The 21421-nt window shown below is 41.1% G+C and overlaps 1 protein-coding gene across 2 annotated transcripts in view; it reads right to left on the reverse strand.

Moving 5' to 3' along the window:
• Positions 1–4060: 4060 nt before the first annotated feature.
• Serinc3 (serine incorporator 3) overlaps positions 4061–21421 on the reverse strand; it is a 31345-nt gene continuing 13984 nt past the window's right edge. For both annotated transcript variants that reach the window (XM_008851012.3, XM_029554980.1), the window contains exons 6-10: positions 11801–11970; positions 10835–10925; positions 9803–9983; positions 5708–5932; positions 4061–5004 (exon numbers count right to left, since the gene is read on the reverse strand). In XM_008851012.3, coding sequence (XP_008849234.1) covers positions 4866–5004; positions 5708–5932; positions 9803–9983; positions 10835–10925; positions 11801–11970 — 806 coding nt within the window. In that variant the 3' untranslated portion in view covers positions 4061–4865. The remainder of the gene's footprint in view (positions 5005–5707; positions 5933–9802; positions 9984–10834; positions 10926–11800; positions 11971–21421) is intronic.

Below are 21421 nucleotides of genomic sequence, written 5' to 3' on the forward strand. Positions count from 1 at the left end.
TGGTGGTAATTTCTCCTACTACCCTCCTGTCTCCTCTCCCACTGACTCCCTTTTCCCAACTAGTCCCCTTTCTGCTTGTGCCTTTTTTGTTGTGAACCAATGAGTTTAATGAGGATTACATGGGCAACTTACCGGTGGCTACACTACTGAAGAAAATGTCTCACCCTTAGCAACTGCCTGTGGCTCAGGGGTGGGGTTCTAATGCCCTAGAGCAGACAGTAGTGGGTCATAGCCCATCTGGCTGGTATGGTGTTTGAGTCAGTTGAGAACACTAACAGGATGTAGGCCTGCTGTTGGCTTCCAGTAATACAATAGGTGAGTACTCAGGCTGCCACAGAGCCAGGTCTTCAGGAGAGCCTTTTCTGAGGACAGCATGATGAACTTCAACTCAGTTTGTCAATCTGGGAAATGGGAACTAACAGCCCAATGCTTTAGCTCACAGCAGTTATGAGGCTCAACAGAAATACAGTACTTTTCCAGGTCTCCTGACACAAAGTCAACTGGTTGGACACTCACAGTTAAGGCAGTTCAACTTTAATGTGATTGCATTTAAATCTGGTGAGTAGGGCTGGGGTTGTAGCTTAGATGGGTCAGGTGCTTAGCATGTGGAAGGCCCTGAACACAAAAATAATAATAAAGCGGACAAGTAGTAAGATCCTTTGGGGTACCACTTTTCTTGGTGGTGGTGGGGGGTTAACAAGTGTCACACTATTACCTGACTAGATGCTGGTTACTAGGGATAGTGACCTTGTAAGACACTAGTGACAGCCTACAGGTAATTTGTAAGCAGTGGGTAGTTTCATGAGCCAGCTGATTCTCCTGCCGATCTCCAAGCAGTTCCCAGTATATTTGGTCTCCTATACCTTCATGGACCCAGAAACAATAAGGTCTGTTCAAGTCAAGCCCTAGATTTCTCTTTGCCTTACCACATCCTGGTTACTAACCTTGGGCAAATTAACTTCTCTAAGCTCCAGTTTGAGCTATAAGGGGAAAAGGGAGGTAACAGCCACCATACAGATTTGTGCAACGTCCAGTCACTGCTTGCACATGTAGCTATTTAGGTGACCTTTTTGGGGGGTGGAGAGGTGCTAGGGATTGAATGGAAGGTTTTGGGAATGCTAGGCAAATGCTCTATCACTGGGCTATATCTCCAGCTATATGACATCTATTATTTTTCACTTGAGGACCCAGACATAATGTGGCTGGAGTCATACAGCAGTAATTTGTGTACCTAGGTAACAAGGTATATGGACCAATACAATGGGAGTAAAGAGAAGAACAGCAGCTCCCATTCATATAACAAGCATAGGTCTGACATCAATGCATAGAGACCACACATTACCTGAATACCTAGTTTAGCTTCCAATGTAAAAAGAAAAACACAAAGATTTGTAATGTAATAAAATGTTGTCCTGCTTTAAATCAGGCCTGAGTTAGGGTTTGGTCCAGGATAGCCAAAGCTCTGCTGATACTCAGGTCCATGGCATTTTTTCCCCTCATACATGCTAGACAAGCATTCTACCACTAAGTTATATTACTTAGTACTTTTTAAAATGTTTTATTTTTTTTTTTTTATGTTTTTCTTTTTTTTTTTTGGTCTTTTTGAGACAGGGTCTCCGTGTAGCCCCAGCTGGCCTGGAACTCACTATGTAGACCAGGCTGTCCTTGAACTCACAGAGATCCACCTGCCTCTGCCTCCCAAGTGCTGGGATTAAAGGCGTGTGCCACCACACCTGGCTATTTTTTATTTTATGTGTATGCGTGTATTGCCTGCATGTAGGTAAGTGCAACCTTGAATGCCCGCGGAGGACAGAAGAGGCCTTCGGATCCCCTGGAACTGGAGTTACGGACAGTTGTTAGCTGCCATCTGGGTTCTGTGATTCGAACTCAGGTCTTCTGCAAGAACAGGCAGTATTCTTAAACGCTGAGCCATCTCTCCAGCCCCACCTAGTACTTTTTTGATATAGGGTCTCCCTATGTTGCTCAGGATAGAACTCACTCTGCAGCCAAGGCAGGCCTTGAACTTGTGATCTTCTCGTCTCAGCATCCTGAGTCGCCAGGGATTACAGGTCTATACCACCACATCTGGCTTCCAAGGCTATTCTTTAGCAGTACCTTTTGATATCAAGATAAAATTTTAGGCTGGGCATGGTGGCAATTGCCTATAATCTCTCAGTATTTGGGGGGTGGAAGAGGCCACGGGAATTCTGAAATTTCAAGGCCAGCCAGGCCTAACAGGAAGTTGCAGGCCAGTATGGCCTACACAACAAGACTCTATTTCCAAACAAAAAGTCCAATCTAGGAAGTGAAGTCATCCAAGATGGGCCTACCAACTTTCTCCTATCTGTAGCTAGGATGGAGTGGCAGCCACTGCTGTTGCTTTTGATAAATTTCTAGAGCATGCCACTGACCTCAGAGTAAGGGCCTTCAATCTGCAGACGTACGTGTGATGAAAACACCAGGTGACTCATCTAGGACAAGAGGACACGGTCCTGTTTTGAAGTATGATCATAGACTCACTCAAAACTCCCTTTATTCATGTTTGTGTACAGTTCCGCACTCACACATAATCCACTAAGTCGTGAATGGCTGGAATTCATCACAGTGTAGCCGAACAAAGGGCACTGCTCCCAATTTTCAAAGAAAATCTATTATTTCAAATTCATCTTATCATCGTTAATAACTACTGCACTTCATTACATTAAAAACAGCTTAGTACTGCTTTTATTTTGAAAAACACGAGGCAAAGGAGGGGGTACTGTTTTTGAAATTTAGGACCTTTAAAGCCTGACTACCCTGCTGTTAAGAAAAGTAGGGTCGCTACTTTACACGGGCAAGATCAGGTGCCAACCCCATCTCCCCCACAAATACTTATCACCTTGATTTCCACACACGGACCTAAAGGACAGTGGTTCCAATAGTTCCTATCAAACCCAATTCCCCTACCACCAATTCTACTCAACCAACTATCTTTACTATGTTCCTGTTTAACTGTATAATAATACCTCAAACCAGCCTCTGTCAAATTCTGAACATCTCTGACCTCTGGAGTGGCAGCCAGTCTTGCTTTAATCCATATTGACATTAGAACTTACTGTCAAGAGTGCTTAAAATGAGTTTAAGCACTTTGTAAAAGAACTTTATAAACACTCTTCTGTACAAAGTACCGTCACTGAGGCTCAGATAGGCAGAGTGCCCAAGGTCACAAGCACAAAAAATACATTCACTAAGTATTAGATGACAGTTGATAGCTAACCCAAAAGGTCGATTCCCAAACCTACATATCACTTGAAGGGACCACCTCTGTCCAAAATAACCAGTGTTACCTCTACCCAGAATCACCCAGAAATCTGCCTCTCCTCTAGACACTTAAACACTAAAGTAAAAATGGACTAAGCTGTCAATTCCTCCCCATCCCCTCCACTTCTCTGTTTCAAATCTCATGGATAACCCTGATCCACATCATCAGCCCAAGTACTGACTCCTAAGGGCACTTTCTCTAGAAGAGCCCTGTAACAGCCTCTAACCAGGAGCCTCAGTGTTCGGTACTCATTTGCCACACCTGTCAGCTCACTTTCACTCACTGGTAGGTCAAGATAAAAAAGTACATCTGTCTTGTCTTCAACCTTAAGGGCCTGGTGCAGAACAAACATTAAGTCTTTGCTGAAAACACTGATTTATCCTACACCTCCTTGCATGCTGCCTTTCAGGGTTATCTTTCTTGAAAGTGCCTTAACGGTCTCTCCCTACCAAAGTTTTACCCAGAGAAAACATTTAGGGGAGTTTTCTGAAAGAATTCAAGACTTAGTCAAATTTTATAGAGGAAATTTGGAGCATCCTTGTTAAATGCCAGTTTAACATATGATTCTCAAAAAAACAAAACAAAAACAAAAATACAAGGGGCCTTAAGAAGTTGAGCAGGGCAGCACAGACCTACAATCTCAGTACTCAGAAGCTGAGGCAGGAGGATTGGAGTTCCAGGCCAGACTGTGATACATATAGAAAACACTCTCTCTCTCTCTCTCTCTCTCTCTCTCTCTCTCTCTCTCTCACAAAAACCCAAACTTAATGTCTATTTTAATCAAATACCTTTATAGTGCAAATATAGTAAACTGACATGCATTTTACTTTTACATATTCAAAACAAGATCATTACATGGACATTGCAGTGTTTCCCCAGTGAATTTTCATTTTAATCAAACCTACAAAGCATTTATTGAAATGAACATATCTGGCAAAGCCACAGAATTCTACCAAGCAGCATCAATGCTGTAGTATTAAAAGGTAAATACATAAACTCAAGATGTAGCCTCTTGAAGCCTTGTCAGCAAGCACCCCTCTGGGAAGGACCTGCATACATAATCCTTGCCCAAGAACCAGGACGCTGCATCTCTCAAGAGTCTCTGTAGGAAACAGTGCCTGTATCACATGGTAAAGACCTTTACAGAGAAAGTGTGCATTAATGCATTATTTTTTTGCTTTTTAAGGAGACTGCAATAGAAATATATTAAAGATAGCTTCAAATATTCAACATTCTTCTACCTTATATTTTAAACCAAAGTTGTAGGAATCTACAGGTCTTTATAAAGAACTCTCTTCACAGCACAGCTGTAGTTCACGTTAAAACATAAAATGTTCCCTTTGTGCTAGAGCCCTACAAATAAACATACTATTCATACAGAAATGAAAAGCTCAGATTCTGCATCAAGCATTATTCAATCTTGCCTTTTGATATAAACCTGAATATAGTCAACTCTGCAAAGCGTTCACATTGATAGTTTAGTTGACGCAAACTTAAAAGGGATGTGAGTTTTGGAGCAAAGGAGACCTTTGTAAGTTTTAGCAGTGTCCTTGGCCTTGAAAGTTCAGCTGAAGTCCCGACCAGTGAGGATGAGTGGAGCTACAAGAGTCCAGAAATAAAGGAAGAGGCACATCCAGCTGGAGATCATTTTGACCCACACAGCTGGCCACTTGCTGGTTACGTTCTGGAACTTGGCATCAGGGCTAAGGAAACAAAGAGAGTCAGGTGAAGGAGCCTGGTATCAGCAGGCAACACCCCTCCTGCCCCACTCACCCTGGCCAATGCGAAGATTAGCCACAGGAGGGTTCTAGTTGAGATTTGAGAAGCTACTGTTTTTAGTTATTATGACCAAAGGACTCTGCCTCTCAAATAGCATTTTCCTTCTTGCTAGCATGAAGACCTGAGTACTCTGGGTAAGGTTCTTCAGGACCACCTGAATTGCTCTAATTATTGGCAAAAGAGCTCCCTGAAACATTCCTTCCTTAAAATACTATTACTTTGACCAGAATACTTTAATATGGCGTCTCTAAGCACAGAGGAAAAAAATTAACAAAAATGGGTTAAATGGCTTCATGTCATAATTCTCTCTCAAATAACTGAAGTCTAGATGAGCTACCAATGATTTGAACTGTAAGAAATCCCAACTGGACTCCATTTTAAGCGGAGCATGGTGGCACAGACTTGTAATCCCAGGCTGAGACAGAAGTCAGCCTGAACTACATAGCAAGACTATCTCAAAACATAACAAAGCAAGCAAAAACCCCCAAAACAAGAACAAAAAGCTGGATTTCAGAAAATGGCACTGAAACTGGCTTCTTTATGAGTAAGAAAAGGATCTGCAGAAGGACAATGGATGGAGACTGCAGGTATGCTGAGGGGGCAGGAGTCTCCCTTTGTCTGACCTACCTGTACCAGCTGGTTATGGTCATCATGACATACAAGGAAGCAAAGCAGAGCATCAAGTGGAATAAGGAGTAGCTATACTGCACTCCCTCCCTCTCATTGTCCACAGCCCGCCGAGGCTGTCCATCTTCTTCATCACCGGCTCCATTGGTGGTGTCACGGAGGATAACACTGTCACTCCCTGAGAGGGTCAGCTTTTTAACTTGGCTATTGCTCGAAGTGCGGACACTACGAAGTGATCACAAGGAAATCAAATCAGAAAGGGGTGATTTTATATGAAGTGATGCCTTTTGCCTACATACAAGGAGGCTACTTCTGAGATACTCCCATTTTGGACATGGAAGGCCTTTTGAAAGCCCTGCTCAGTTGTAACCTGCTGTCTGTAATTAAAGGACAGCTCATACCTGTTACTACTCAATGGCCCAATTTCAAAAGCACACTATGCCATAGTACCTCTTCCATTATGACACAAGAGCCTCTTCTCTGCTTAGACTGTACCATCTACCTTTTTCCTATCCCTTCTCTGACTCAGTACCACTGCCTCTTGAAAGCCTTCCCTCCCAAGGCTGAATGAGGAGCCTCTCACAGCTCTCTAGGTATCCTTCTGTCCTGGCACTCGTCAATCATGCCATGCTTGAAACTCCTTAGTACCAGCTCTATCATCTCTGCATTGCCTGCAATGCAGATGCTCACTAGAACAAGTTAAATGATTAAAACATCCCCCCCACACCCACACCCAAAACCATAATCATTTCGATAGAAAAAGCATCTGACAAAATTTAGTGTATTTTCAAGATGAAAATACTCAAAGCAGAAATAAAGAATTTTCTCCACTGATGAAGTCCATCAATGAAAAAGCCCAGAGCCAATGCCATACTTAATGGTGAAAGACAAAAACAAAACAAAACAGAAAAACGCTTTGCTCCCAAGCTCAGGGCAAGGATACCATTCCTGCCACTCCTGAATCTTCTACCCAGCACTCTTACCAGAAGTTCTAGGCATAGCAGTTAGACAAGAAAAAGAGAGGAACAAGATTCAAGTTAGAAAAATTATCTTTATTCAACAGCTGACTTGATCCTCTGTGTAGAAAATTCTATGGAATAACACAAACTATTAGAACCAGTAATTGACAAATTCACAAGGTCAGATCGAAATATAGAAAGTACTTACCTCCTATACTCAGCCCACAAATCAGTTCCATTTACCATACCATCAAAAAGAATTACTTAAAAAAGTTTAAAATTTAACAGAAGTTTAAGATCTGTATGCTAACGATAAGCCACGCAGAGAAATTAAAGACCTAAATAAACATTTAAGACTTTAAGTTATCTCACATTCACAGATTAGAAGCCTTAGTACTGATCTACAGATCCAATGTGAACACTATCAAAATCTGAACTACCAACCAGGTATACTGACTAGTGCCTAGAATGCCAGCACTTAGAAGGCAGCAACAGGACATCAGAAATTCAAGACCAGTGCAAGGCCAGCCTGGGCTATGTAACGCTTTCTCAAAAACAAAAACAAAACAAACCTACATATTTCTGTAGCAACTGACAAACTAACTTCTAAAATTCTTATGGAAATGCAAAGGACCCAAAGTAGCCAAAACAATTCTGGGAAACAAAGAAACAAACAAAACCACCACAACAAAACACCCAGGATTCAAATTTCCCCAATGTCAAAAACTGCTACAAAGCTACAGTAATCAAAACAATGTATGTGACAACATACACATCTAATTAAGCAGAATTAAGAGTTTAGGAATGAACCACTACATACATGACAAACAGATTTTTTTTTTTTTTTTTTTTTTTGAGACAGGGTCTCCCTGTAGCCTCAGCTGTCCTGGAACTCACTATGTGGACCAGGCTGGCCTTGAACTCACAGAGATCCACCTGCCTCTGCCTCCCAAGTGCTGGGACTACAGGCGTGCACCACCACACCTGGCTGAAAAAACTGATTTTTGACAAAAATGCCACAACAAGAAAACTGAGAAACAATAGTCTCTTCTACAAGTGGTGCTGGGACAACTGAACATCCACAAGGATGAAGTTGGAGCCTCTCCCCAAACAATAAATAAGAACAACAGACGGCTAGGGGTGCAGCTAAGTGCGTGTGAATGCCTGACATGCCCGAGCCTCAGGTTTGATTGATTCACCAACCCTCTCCCTCTCCCTCTCCCTCTCTACCTCAATTAAGAGCCAGCAAGATGGGTTGGTGGAAAAGGTGCTTGCCCAAGCTTGCTGGCCTGAGTTTGATCCCTGAGACCCACATGGCAGAAGGAGACAACTGAATTTCACAAGTTATCCTCACTTCCACAGGGACACTGCAGCTTGACATATATATAAACGCAACACTGTTTTAAAAAAAAGATGGGCTGGAGAAATGGCTTGGCAGTTAAGAATACTTGCTGCTCTTCCAGAGGACCCAAGTTTGGTTCCCAGAAACCACAGCAGGTGGCATCAGGGGATCTGACACCCTCTTCTGGCCTCCACAGGCACAGGCACAGGCACACGTGTACATGTGTGTGTATACACACACACACACACACACACACACACACACACATAAAACTAAATCTTTAAAAGAATTCAATTTAAGGGTTGGAGAGATGGCTCAGGGATTAAGAGCTCTGGATGCTCTTGCAGAGGACCCGGGTTCAGTTCTCAGCATCCACATGGCGGCTCACAGCTGTCTGTAACTCCACTTCCAGGAAATCCAATGCCCTCTTCTGACATCCAGCAGGCATTGCTCCACACAGGTGCACTTCCACACATGCAGGCAATATACTCATAAAATAAAAATAAATATAACAATAATAATAGGCAATTAGCTTAAAGAGTGTGGTTTGCTGATCTCTACTCTAAGCAATCTTTAAAAATAAATAAGGCTAGCAAGAGGGCTCGGTGGGTAAAAGGTACCTACCACCAAGCCTGATGACCCTAGTTCAACCCCCAGAACCTACATGGTGAAGAGCTCCCACAAGTTGCCCTCTGACTTCCACACATATGCCACGGCCCAGAAGGCTCACGCGCACACACAGCACACACATGCACACACAATAAAATGTTCTTAAAAAATTAATCTGTATAGCATGTGGACAGCTGCTTGAACTGTGACAATGATCGAAATATCATGTACCAAAAATGTTGCTTGTATAAAGTATAATTGGAGGGAAGATACTCATTTCCTGCAGTCCTTTACTCTATATGCAGTTGTCCTCATTTTGCCAATTTACATAAATAAATTTATTCTGGACGATTTAAATTATTTCTTATTTTTAAATTATAAAAGCAATGTATGCTATCATGAGTGGGAGAACGGGTATAAATAAGTTCTATTTGGGGCTTTGAACTAGACTTCAAATTTACAATTTATTTACATAAATACTATTTATAATGATCAAGAAATAAGGACTTAAAAACCTCACATGTACCAGACCACCACTACACACTGACCCAATACTCTCTGCCCATGACTGTCTTTTTTTCTTAGAGATAACCCACCTAATTTTTGAAGGCCCCTATTCTAGCTCACCTAGGATCAAATGAAGATTATTTTATCCTTTTATGCAAAGAAGTTATTTCTATTCAGACCAGGAGGAATTATAAATTTTTCTGAGCTTTAAGAAATATGCACACAGCCAGGCATGGTGGCGCATGCCTTTAATCCCAGCACTTGGGAGGCAGAGGCAGGCAGATCTCTGTGAGTTCCAAGACCAGCCTGGTCTACATAGTGAGTTTCAGGACCGCTGGAGCTACAGGGAGACCCTGTCTCAAAAAGACCAAAAGAAATATGCACATCTATCTGGGAGGCAGAAGCAGGTGGCTCTCTGTGAGTTCGAGGCCAGCCTGGTCTCCATAGCAAGTTCCAGGCCAGCTGGGGCTATAATATAGGAAGACCTTGCCTCAAAAAGACCAAAATAAATAAATAAATAAGCAAGCAAGCACATCTGGGTAGTAGAGGTGAGTAAAGGACTTTTCCTACAGAGAGCTAGACTGTCTGGATTCTTCACGCTGGCACGGAAAGCAAGATGGCTTCTTCAGTCTAACATTCATTTTTATGAGAATCTTGTACTAAGCACCTTTTCCTTACCTAGAATACAGAAGGCAGCAAACAAAGATCAACACCCCTAAAAAATTATCAAAATCCAGGACGTGTCCATTCTGTGATGGTGGAGCAGAGGTAGGAGCAAGAGTAGTTGAATTTGCAGGAGACACAGTCGGTGAAGCTAAGTGTGTAATGATGCTCACCAAGGAGGGGTTGCAGGAACGATCTGAAAGGGGAACATGTTTGTTACCAGTAGTTCAGCTCATCTCATTCCCAGGAGAGGACTTGCTTACACACCATTCAGCTGTGATGTGAAGCACAGGCACACTATACTTTTAAAAAGAACCTGAAACTTAGCAGCCAACTCTGTCAATGATCTAGTTTTAGGTAAAAAGAGACAGTTTCTCAAATTTCATGTCAATGGTGACTTCAGTGGTGTGGTGAAATCGACAAGAGAATGTTATAGAATGGTAAGGAGCTTCCCTCTAGTTTTCACACAGTTGCTTAATATTAAAGAAAAACATAATTACAACACCCACATACTTTAAAAAGAATACACAGAGCCAGGTGCTCGCCTTTAGTCCCATCATTCAGGAGGCAGAGGCAAGTGGATCTCTGTGGAACTAAGTCCTACATAGAGAGTTCCAGGCTAGCTGGGGCTACAAGGAGACCCTGTCTCACAAAAAAAAAAAAAAAAAAAAAATTAAAAGAGCTATTAAAAGGTAAGGTATTGCCTTCAGCTGTTTCTGCTAGAGCTTGTAAAACAACTCTAGTTTAAATTTTAAAAAGACAGAAAAAATAAACAACTCTAACAAAAGGCCAAGCAAACTAGCCCAGCATTCTTAACTGTGACTCAGTTCACGTAGATGAAGACTAGACTATGCAAAGGATGCAGCCCTTTTGGCTGCCGGCTATCAGTGTGAACAGACAGAATCTAATGCAAAAAGTGAATATTCACAAACCTGCCATGAACACTGATATTTACGAGTAGTTTTGTTTGTTTCACATTTGCTGTAACTTTTGTTTGTGTACACACAAAGGAGTACTTCATCAAATGAATTACTGATGCTCCCTTACCAGGTTCATTAGTCATGGCTGACCAAGTGAGGAACAGAGTGTAGAGAGTGATGATGGAGGACTGCAAGAGGCCAGAATGAGTCTGGTGTTCCTATGGAATCAAAAGAAAAACAATCCCAAAGGGATTACAAGAGATAACTTCTGAAAGTCTGTGTGCCTCCTCCCTCACATACACTGAACTGTTAATTGAGAACCTTCTTATTCTGCCTGAGGGTTAAAAGGAAACAAGCCCTTTGGTTAGAATTAGCTTACTAAAGAATTAAGGAAGGCAAGGCATCTATTGCTGCTTCTCAAGGCATTTCACAATCTTGAAAAGTCCTGCCTATCACACAAAGGCTTTCGTTTTCTAGTCCCGTTATATGAAGAGCTCTACCACAAAACAGCTAGGTAATCCACTACTTCTTTCACACTTCAGTTTTCTCATAGTTTTAAAAACATTTCTTTCCTTTCTTTCTCTCTCTCTCTCTCTCTCTCCCTCCCTCCCTCCCCCCTACCTTTCTTATTTTTATTTATGTATATGAGTATATTGCCTGCATATGTATAAGTGCACCCGTGTTGTGCCATGCCTGAGGAAGCCAGGAGTCAGATCTGGAACTGGAGTTATAGCCAGTTGTTAGCTACCATGTGGGTGCTGGGACTCGAACCTGGGTCCTCTGCAAGAGCAGTCCGTGCTCTTAAGCACTTAGCCATCTCTTCAGCCTGCCTTCCTTCTTTCCTTTCTTCCTTTTTCTTTCCTCTCTCTGTCTCCCCCCCTTTTTTCATTTTTGGATTTTTATTTTTTATACAGAGAGAGGCAATAATCAGCACATAATAAGATTAATAAGTTATAATTATGAAGACTTCATCATAATATGGAGAAATATTTAAGTAGGTAAACTTAGACATACATTACCAAAAGACTGTCTAGGGATTAAGCTTAGCATTAATTAAAATCCTTTCACAGGAGAGAGCAGAAAACAACCATACCTGAATTTTGGGGAGGATGGATAGCACAGAAACCACAATGCAAAGAATCAGGTTAATACTGATGAAGACCTTGTTTTCTGTGCAGCCATGTGGTTTGGTGTAAAATGTGTAGAGCAGCGCAGCAAAGATGATTGACAAAATATAAAAGAAGCTTGTAAAAGACAGCAAAGCTGAAAAAAGGAAACAGAATGAATGCCCACAATTCTAATCATCTAGAACAAAGACCAATTTTCTTCTACTCTATAAAAGTGAAGAAGCTGCCGGGCATGGTAGCGCACACCTTTAGTCCCAGCATTTGGCAGGCGGAGGCAGAGGCAGGCGGATCTTTATGAGTTCAAGGCCAGCCTGGTCTACATAGTGAGTTCCAGGACAGCTGGGGCTACAGGGAGACCCTGTCTCAAAAAGAAAAAAAGAAAAAAAGTGAAGAAGCTTAATTCACTTCTATGGTGGGCAATAATTTACAGTAAAATTTCGGAAGCCCCAAGATAAGGATTTTATAATTTTTTAAACCGATTCACTGTTAAACTCACTGCTTTGGCTCCTTAAAGCAGCTGAAAAGAGCGACTCATGAAATATACAGCACAATCCTACTTCACGCTGAAATACGGAGTCAAGACAAGTTGCATGATTCTGTGCTACAGTGATGAACTGTCTAACAACGCAAAAAGAAATCTCAGCGGTGATAAAGAAATATGAATGAGCATGCAAAAATACATTAGAATCTATTGAGTAACTACTATATCTAAAAAGGAAAATGAGTTGCAGATGTTGAGATAATTCCATGTTTTTGTTTTGTCTTTTGGGGCTTTTGAGGCAGTGTCTCTGTAGCACTAGACGGCCTGGATTTCATAAGAGATCCACCTGTCTCCTTTGCATGCCTGGGTGGCATAGCCACCAGCTTCCTGGTGCCAGCATCATTCCTGGGTAAGTCTCACGGCACCCACCACACCCTGAGTCCCCCAGCCCCATTTACCCTCCCAGCTCCCCCACCCTATCTCTCCTCCTAGCCAGGGCCATTTCTTGAGTTGGCACCCCAGACCCTTGGACTGACCTCTTGGCCCAGAATCCCCACTGCTTCCTGGTCCTTTGCATCGAGACCAACCCAATTCCTCCCTACAGTCCCCACGAACCCTCTGGGCCTGGTCCGTCCCCCCACCTCCTTTTGCATCCCTGGGCAGCACAGCCACTAGCTTCCTGGTGCCAACATCTTTCCTGGGTAAGTCCCATGGTGCCCACCATGCCTTGACTCACCCAGCCTCATTAACCCTCCCAGCTCCCCCACCACAACTCTCCTCCTAGCCTGGGTACTGGCCCATTTCTTGTCATAGCCAGACCCCTGGACTGACCTCTTGGCCCAGAATCCCCACTGCTTCCTGATCCTTTGCATCCAGACCAAACCAATTCCTCCCAGTAGTCCCCAGGAGCCCTCAGGGCTTCTTCCCACCCCCACCTCCCTTTGCATGCCTGGGTGGCACAGCCACCACCTTCCTGGGACCAGCTTTTTTCCTGGGCCCTGCTCCCAGGCCAGCCCAGGCCAGGCCAGCCCAGGCCAAATTCCTGAGACCAGCATATCTTTCCTGGAGGGAGCCGGATATTAGGAGAAAGCCTAAGAGCATCTGCTCCGCATCTGACTTGGGCCTCTGTGGGAACTCCTGAAGACAAAGCAATTTGGCCACTCCAATATAAAATCAAAAGAGAGAACTGGAAGCTTAGAGGAACCAGCTTTTCATGCCCAACAAGTAAACCACAAAGACACATAAAGTTCACAAAAAGAAGCAGACATAAACTTAACAAAGGAAGGCTGGAATCTCACACAAGAATCAGAAACTACAAAGAAATCTACATGTCAAAGTCACAGAGAAAAAATAGTAACATGAAAAACCAAAATAATGTATCCCCACCAAGTAACAACAGTCCTCTAAAGGAGTATAATGAGAACCCCCTAGAGATAATGGAACTCAAAAGAACAGTTATAAACACGATAAAAGAACTCAGTGAATTTAAAGACACACAAAGAAATCAAAGAACTGAAAGAAGATAGCGATAAACTTCCGAATGAATTCAGAAAAGAGTTAGAAATATTGAGGAATACTCAAGCTGAAATGAAAAAGGAAGTGAAACACTCAGTAAGCCCATTAGAAATGACAGGAGAAAGCCTCACCAAAAGGATGAATGAAATGGAAAACAAAATATCAAGATGAAGATAAAGTGGATGAATTAGACCACTCAAGCAAAGATTATGAAAATTTAAGAAAACACAAGAATGGATATGCAGGAATTGTGTGACACCATAAAAAGACCCAACTTACCAATCATAGGCATATAGAAGGGAGAAGAATCTCGGGATAATGGTATGGACCAGATCTTCAACAGGATTGTAGAAGAAAATTTTCCAAAATTAAGAAAGACATGCCCATACAAATACAAGAAGCATATAGAACACCAAATAGACAGGACCAGAAAAGAAACTCTCCATGGCATATCACAGTAAAAACAATAAAGGTACAGAACAAAGAAAGAATACTAAAAGCTGCAAAAGAAAAACAAGTCACATATGAAGGAAAACCCATCAGAATTACAGCTAACTTTTCAGTACAAACTATAAAAGGCAGAAGAGCCTGGACCAAAGTATTCCCAGTTCTAAATGACCATAGATGCCAACTCAGATTACTTTACCCAGCCAAAATGTCTAGTACAGTTGAAGGGGAAAGAAAAACTCTTCCACGACATAAATAGGCTGAAAGAATTCATGTCCACAAAACCAGCCCTTCAGAGAGTTCTTAAAGCAATACAAAGAGCCGAAGAAAGGAACAACCCAAGGGGTTACAGAAAGAAACTCAGTGAAGGTATAACTGTGGAAATGCACAGCTATACCAAGAATGTGAACAGAAATAAAAATGACAAGAATCAATACACATCTTTCATTAATAACTTTAAGTATCAATGGACTGAACTCCCGAGTCAAAAGACACAGACTAGTTGAATGGATTAAGAAACAAAACCCATCTTTTTGTTGTCTGCAAGACACTCATCTCACTTTCAAGGACAGGCACTACCTTAAGGTGAAAGGATGGAAAAAAATATACCAAGCAATTGGTACTAAGAAAAAAGCAGGCAGTGCAAGTCTAATATCTGATAAAACAGACTTTAAAACTAATCAGAAGAGATAAAGATGGCCACTTTATTCTGATCAAAGGAACACTAGAGCAAGAAGATATTACAATCATGAACATATATTCACCAAACTCTGGTACACCCAACTTCATAAAAACAGTACTACAGGACTTTTAAGACCCAGATTAATCCCAACTCATTAATAGTAGGGGACTTCAATACCCCATTGTCTCCATTACATAGGTCAATAGGAGAGAGAATTAACAGAGAGACATCTGAATTAAATCATACCATCCATCAAATGGGCCTAACAGACATCTACCAAATATGCCACCCAAGCACCAAAGAATATACTTTCTATTCAGCACCCCATGGAACTTTCTCCAAAACTGACCATATACTGGGGCACAAAACAAACCTCAACAAATACAAAAAAACTGAAATAATTCCATGCATTCTATCAGACCACAATGCAATAAAGCTTAAAATCAACGTGAGAAGAAACCCTAATAACTACATGAACACATGGAGATTAAGCAACGCACTCCTGAATGATGAATGGATCAAAGGAAAAATCAACAAAGAAATACAAATATTCCTGGAACTAAATGAAAAGGGCAATATAACACAACAAAACCTCTGGGACATTTTGAAAGCAGTCCTTAGAGGGACATTTATTGCTATAAGTGCCTACATTAAAAAATCAGAAAGAACACAAATGACTTAACGTTGCAACACAAGACACTTGAAAAGCAACAACAAATGAAACCTAAACCCAGCAGACAAGAAAAAAATAACAAAAATCAGAGCAGAAATTGATGAAATGGAAACAAAGAAAACAATACAAAGAATCAACTACTCCAAGAGTTGGTCCTTTGAAAAGATAAACAAGATTGACAGACCCCTGGACCAGTTAACCAAAAGAAAGAGCACCTCCAAATCAACAAAATCAGAGATGAAAGGGGAAACATCACAACAGACACCAAAAAGATCCAGAACATTGTAAGGGAATACTCTAAAAACCTATAGCTACTAAATTTGAAAACCTAAAAGAAATGGACGAGTATCTAAAAGCATAGGAACCACCAAAACTAAACCAAGAAGAGATGAACAGCTTTTAAACAGACCCATAACACATAAGGAAATTAAACAGTAATACAAAACCTCCCTACTGAAAAAAGCCCAGGACCAGATGGATTTACAGCAGAATTCTACCAGACATTTAAAGAAGATCTACATTCAATACTTCTGAATTTATTCAAAAGGATAGAAATGGAGGGAGAACTTCCAAATTCCTTCTACAAAGCCAGCATCACTCTAATACCAAAGCCAGGTAAAGATACAATCAAAAAAGAAAACTATAGACCCATACCCTTAATGAACATAGATGCAAAATTTCTCAACAAATTATTTGCAAACCACATACAGACACACATCAAAAAGATCTTCCACCATGATCAAGTCAGCTTTATTCCAGAAATGCAGGGATGGTTCAATATACCTAAGTCAATAAATGTCAAAAATCATATAAATGGACTCAAAGACAAGAACCACATGGTCATCTCAACAGATGCAGAGAAGGCTTTTGACAAAATTCAACATGAATTTATGTTCAAAGTCCTAGAGGGAATTGGACTGGAGGGAACATACCTCAACATAATTAAAGTCATATACAACAAACCCACATCCAACATCATTCTAAATGGAGAAAAACTGGAAGCATTCCCATTAAATCAGGAACCAGACAAGGCTGTCCACTATCTCTACTCCTTTTTAACCCGATGCTTGAAACTCTTGCAAGAGCAATCAAAAAGAGAAGGAAATTAAAGGAGTAATAATTGGAAGCGATCAAATTATTCCTTTTTGCAGACGATGTATCTAAGAGACACCAAAAATTCCACCCGAAAACTCCTAGAAATTATTAACACGTTCAGTAAAGTGGCAGGTTACAAAATTAACCTACGAAAGTCTGTAGCTTTACTATATACCAATAACAAGCCATCAGAGAAAGAGCACATGGAAACACTCCCCTTCACAATAGCTGCAAAAAAATAATAAAATATCTCGGAATTAACCCGACCAAAGACATTAAAGAGCTCTACAATGAAAATTTTAAATCTTTAAAGAAATTAAGGAAGACATCAGAAGATGGAAGGACCGCCCATGCTCATGGATTGGAAGAATTAATATTGTGAAAATGACCATCCTACCAAAAGATTCAATGCAATGCCAATAAAAATCCCCATATTCTTCACAGAATTGGAAAAAAAAAAATCCTAAGATTCATATGGAAGCACAAAAGACCTCAGATAGCCAAAACAACCCTGAGCACTAAGAGCAATGCCAGGGGAATTACTGTACCAGATTTTAAGCTGTATTACAGAGCTATAATCCTAAAAACAATATGGTACTGGCACAAAAATAGACCCATAGAGCAATGGAACAAAATTGAAGACCCAAATATGAGTACACATGCAATTTCAGCCACCTGATATTTGACAAAGGAGCCAAGAATATTCACTGGAGGCAAGACAGCATGTTCAGCAAATGGTGCTGGCAAAACTGGATCTCCACCTGTAGAAGAATGAAAGCAAACCCCTACCTTCCACCTTACACAAAAGTCAACTCCAAATGGATCAAAGACCTCAATGTGAAGCCTGAAACTCTGAAACTGTTAGAAGAAAACATTGGCAATAACCTACAAGATATAGGTGTAGGAAAGGATTTTCTAAAGCGGGTATCAATAAACAAGCTCAGCAAACAAGGTCAAGAATCAATAAATGGGACCTCATTAAATTTAAAAGCTTCTATACAAGAAAGTGAAGAGAAAACCCACAGAATAGGAGAAAGACTTCACCATTAACATATCCGACAGAGGTTTAACATCCAGAATATATAACAAACTCAAAAAACAAAGAATCGAGAAAGGAAGTAACCCAATTAAAAGATGGGCTAAGGAACTGCCAGAGTTCTCAAAATAAATAAAATGGCAAAGAAGCATCTTAAAAGGTGCTCATCATTAGTAATTAGGGAAATGCAAATTAAAACCACTTTAAGTTTTCATCTTACCCCAGTCAGACTGGCTAAGGTCAAAAGAACAAATGATATCAAATGTTGGAGAGGGTGTGGGGAAAGGGAAACATTCATTCACTGCTGGTGAGATTGCAAACTTGTATAAGCCCTATGGAAAAAAAGTGTGGAGAACACTTAAAAAACTAAAAATGAATCTATCATATGACCCAGTTATACCATTCCTTGGCATATACCCCAAAAACTCATCCTATTGCAGAGACACATGTACATCCATGTTTGTTGCTGCTCTTTTCACAATAGCTAAGAGATGGAAACAACACTGATGAGTAGACAATGAAAATATGGTTCATTTATACAATGGAGTTTTACTCAGCAGTAAAGAAGGATGAAATCCTGAAATTTACAGGTAAATGGATGGAACTAGAAACTGTTATACTAAGTAAAGTTAACACAGACTCAGAAAAAAAAACAATGTATACTCTCCCTCATATGTGGATCCTAGCACCAAATCCTTGTGAGTATGTATCCAGATATTACTACAGGAACCAGGATAATGAAAAGGAACCAGGGAGGTAAAGGAAAAGAAAGAATCTGAAAGAGTAGGAAAATCTGAAACAGTAGGAAACAGGCGCTAATAAGGGAGATATGGATAAAATGGGGTTATTTTAAGGGGAGGGGGAACCTAGGGGATAAAGGGAAAGAAGGAGCTCAAGAGAGGTGGGACCATAGGACAAGGGTGTTATTAAAGGAGAAATGGGAAAAATGGAGGCCCTTTAAATGGGGAAACCATGGTGGAAGGGTTAGACCATGTAAACGATAAATAATGCCTAGCTAGTTTGAAAAAAAAAATCAAAGGGAACCATATTAATTGAACAGCCTACTGACAAATTATGCATACAACTAGCTCAAGGAATATAATATATATCTAGGCAAGGTTTATCTGAGAACGTTTGGTTTTTGACCAAGCTTTATCTACATGGCACATGGTAATTAAAGGTACCAGACTGGTAGAACTAACCTTCTTGGATGTTTAACAGACATACTTTGAGGCCTATACTAATTTGGTCAGAGGGACATTTACTCCTTGCCCTCCTAGGTTGACTAAGTCCCTGGGGACTATGAGCATCTCTCAAAACGTCCTGTAACTGTGGTGAGTCGCCTTTCCTCTTGGCAAGGAGGCCATCAAATGGACTTGAACCAGTGTCCAGTCTACAAAGAGGAGGGTCAACAGAGAGGAAACATTTCCTCCATGCTTCCAAGCGAAGCCATCCAGGATCGAGCAGGATCTTTGACTTATCTTCACATAGACAGAACTGGTAAAAGAAAAGAGCCAGGGGCTCCTCCCAAGCCCATGTGACCCCTGAGGAACAGATCCTCAAACGGCCTTAAGCATAAAAATAAAATGGTTTATCTGGGCCAACTGTATGGTCTTAAACACCCAAAAGGAAAGTATAACCAAAGATTAAAAGGGTCAATATAATTCTTTAATGTGAGTCCATGTGTATAGCTAAAGGCTACATACAAGAAACAATGCCAGACAGGAGATACCTTTCTTTGAGTTGTTGGCCAGGGTGGCTCAAGAGACTCCTAGACAGTAACCCAGCATAGAACTGGAAAAATGAACAGCAGACCCCAATCTTATCGAAAGGAATACTGGCAACTGATTGCTGCTGGATGAGGAAGAGCTGATCTTCCTAAAACAAGGAATTCTAGATAGGCTGACTAGATTCAGCAGATGGACAAGCACTGGGGAACGGCTAGGGGTGCCGACAACACACTGGACGGTAACAGGGATGACAGAGTATATAGGCTCCAGTGGGGGGGAGGGGTATGGGAGGGTGCCATTTGGGATATGGGTATATAGATGAATAAGTTTGGGATGTTCTATATGAAATACACACCAAAAAATCAACAGATTTTAAAAAATGAGTTATATTTTAGGAAGAAGCATAAAAATTTGCTGCATATTAGTAAGGGTGATAAATATTACCACTTAAATCTACCTGATGACTTTATATCCATACTCATGTGCCAAAAGTAACCAACTGTGACTAGTAGCGATCAGCTAGATTAGAGACGCATGTGGGAATATCTAAGTGTTAGCAGCATTAAAAATGAGTTTTTCTGTATGAAACAGTATATTTTAAAATGAAATAGAGATCTTTTTTAAAAGTTAAAACATGCCAGGCGTGGTGGCGCACACCTTTAATCCCAGCACTCGGAGGCAGAAGCAGGCGGATCTCTGAGTTCAAGGCCAGCCTGGTCTACATAGTGAGTTCCAGGACAGCTGGGGCTACAGGGAGACCCTGTCTCAAAAAGACGAAAAAAAAGAAAAAAAAAAATTAAAATGTCATTCAATTTTATGTCTTATAGGGTTTATACCGAGTTCAATATTATATAACTATTAATTCAACTGTGAACCTAAAAATTTACAGGCAATTTTGAAAGAGATGCATCTTTGCTCTGGAAATTGCTATTGAATATGTCAATGCTGTAATGAAATGGCTTCTTCTAATCATGTGGTTATTAAATAATTAAAAAAAAAAAATCTACCTGCCTCTGTCTCCCAAGTATTGGGATTAAAGGCATGTGCCACCATGTCTGGCAGAATTTCGTATTTAAAATTTTTTTTAATTTACTCATTTACTTGGGGAGTGGTAGCATGTCCCACAGCATGACTGTGGAGGTCAGAGGATGAGTCAGTTCTTTCCTTCCACCATGTGAGTCCTGGGGCATCAAACTCAGCCTTGGTGGCAACTGTCCTCACCCTCTGAGTTTTTTCACCACCCCTGTATTATTCGGAAGTTTTTTTGGTTTTTCTTGGGGGGGGGGTCTTTCTGAGGCAAGGTCTCCCTGTAGTCCCAGCTGGTCTGAAACTCAGAGATCTGCCTGCCTCTTCCTCCTGAGTGCTGGGATTAAAGGCATGTGCCACCACGCCTGGCAGGGTTTAAGATTAATTTTTTAAATTATGTATGTGCAGATCTATCTGTATGTAGGTATGTGCACAAGTGTTCAGGTGACTGAGGAGGGCAGAAGGGTCCATGCCCTGGAGCTGGAGTTACAGGTAAGCTGGAATCACCCAACATGGGTGCTGGGACCAAACTCTGGTCCTCTGTAAGAGCAATATATACTCTTAACTTCCGGGTCATCTCTCCAGCCTCCTGTTTTATTCTTTACAAGTATCTTTTTTTTTTTTTTTACTTTTAAAATTTATTTATTTATTATTTAATGTGTATGAGTGTTTTGCCTGCCTGCATGTAGGTAAGTGTGCCAGTGCTGTGCAATGCCTCAGATGCCAGAAGAGGGCATCAGATCCCCTGGAACTCGAGTTACAGTTGTTAGCCACCATGTGGGTGCTGGAAACCAAACCTGGGTCCTCTGGAAGAACAGCAAGTGCTTTTAACCCCTGAGCCATCTCTCCAGCCCCTTCATGTTTTTTGGAGGGGGGAGAGGAATCATTTGTGTACACATGTA

The sequence above is a fragment of the Nannospalax galili genome, unplaced genomic scaffold, assembly GCF_000622305.1.
Source record: "Nannospalax galili isolate Female #2095 unplaced genomic scaffold, S.galili_v1.0 scaffold205, whole genome shotgun sequence".
In the NCBI taxonomy this organism is placed as follows: Eukaryota; Metazoa; Chordata; class Mammalia; order Rodentia; family Spalacidae; genus Nannospalax; species Nannospalax galili.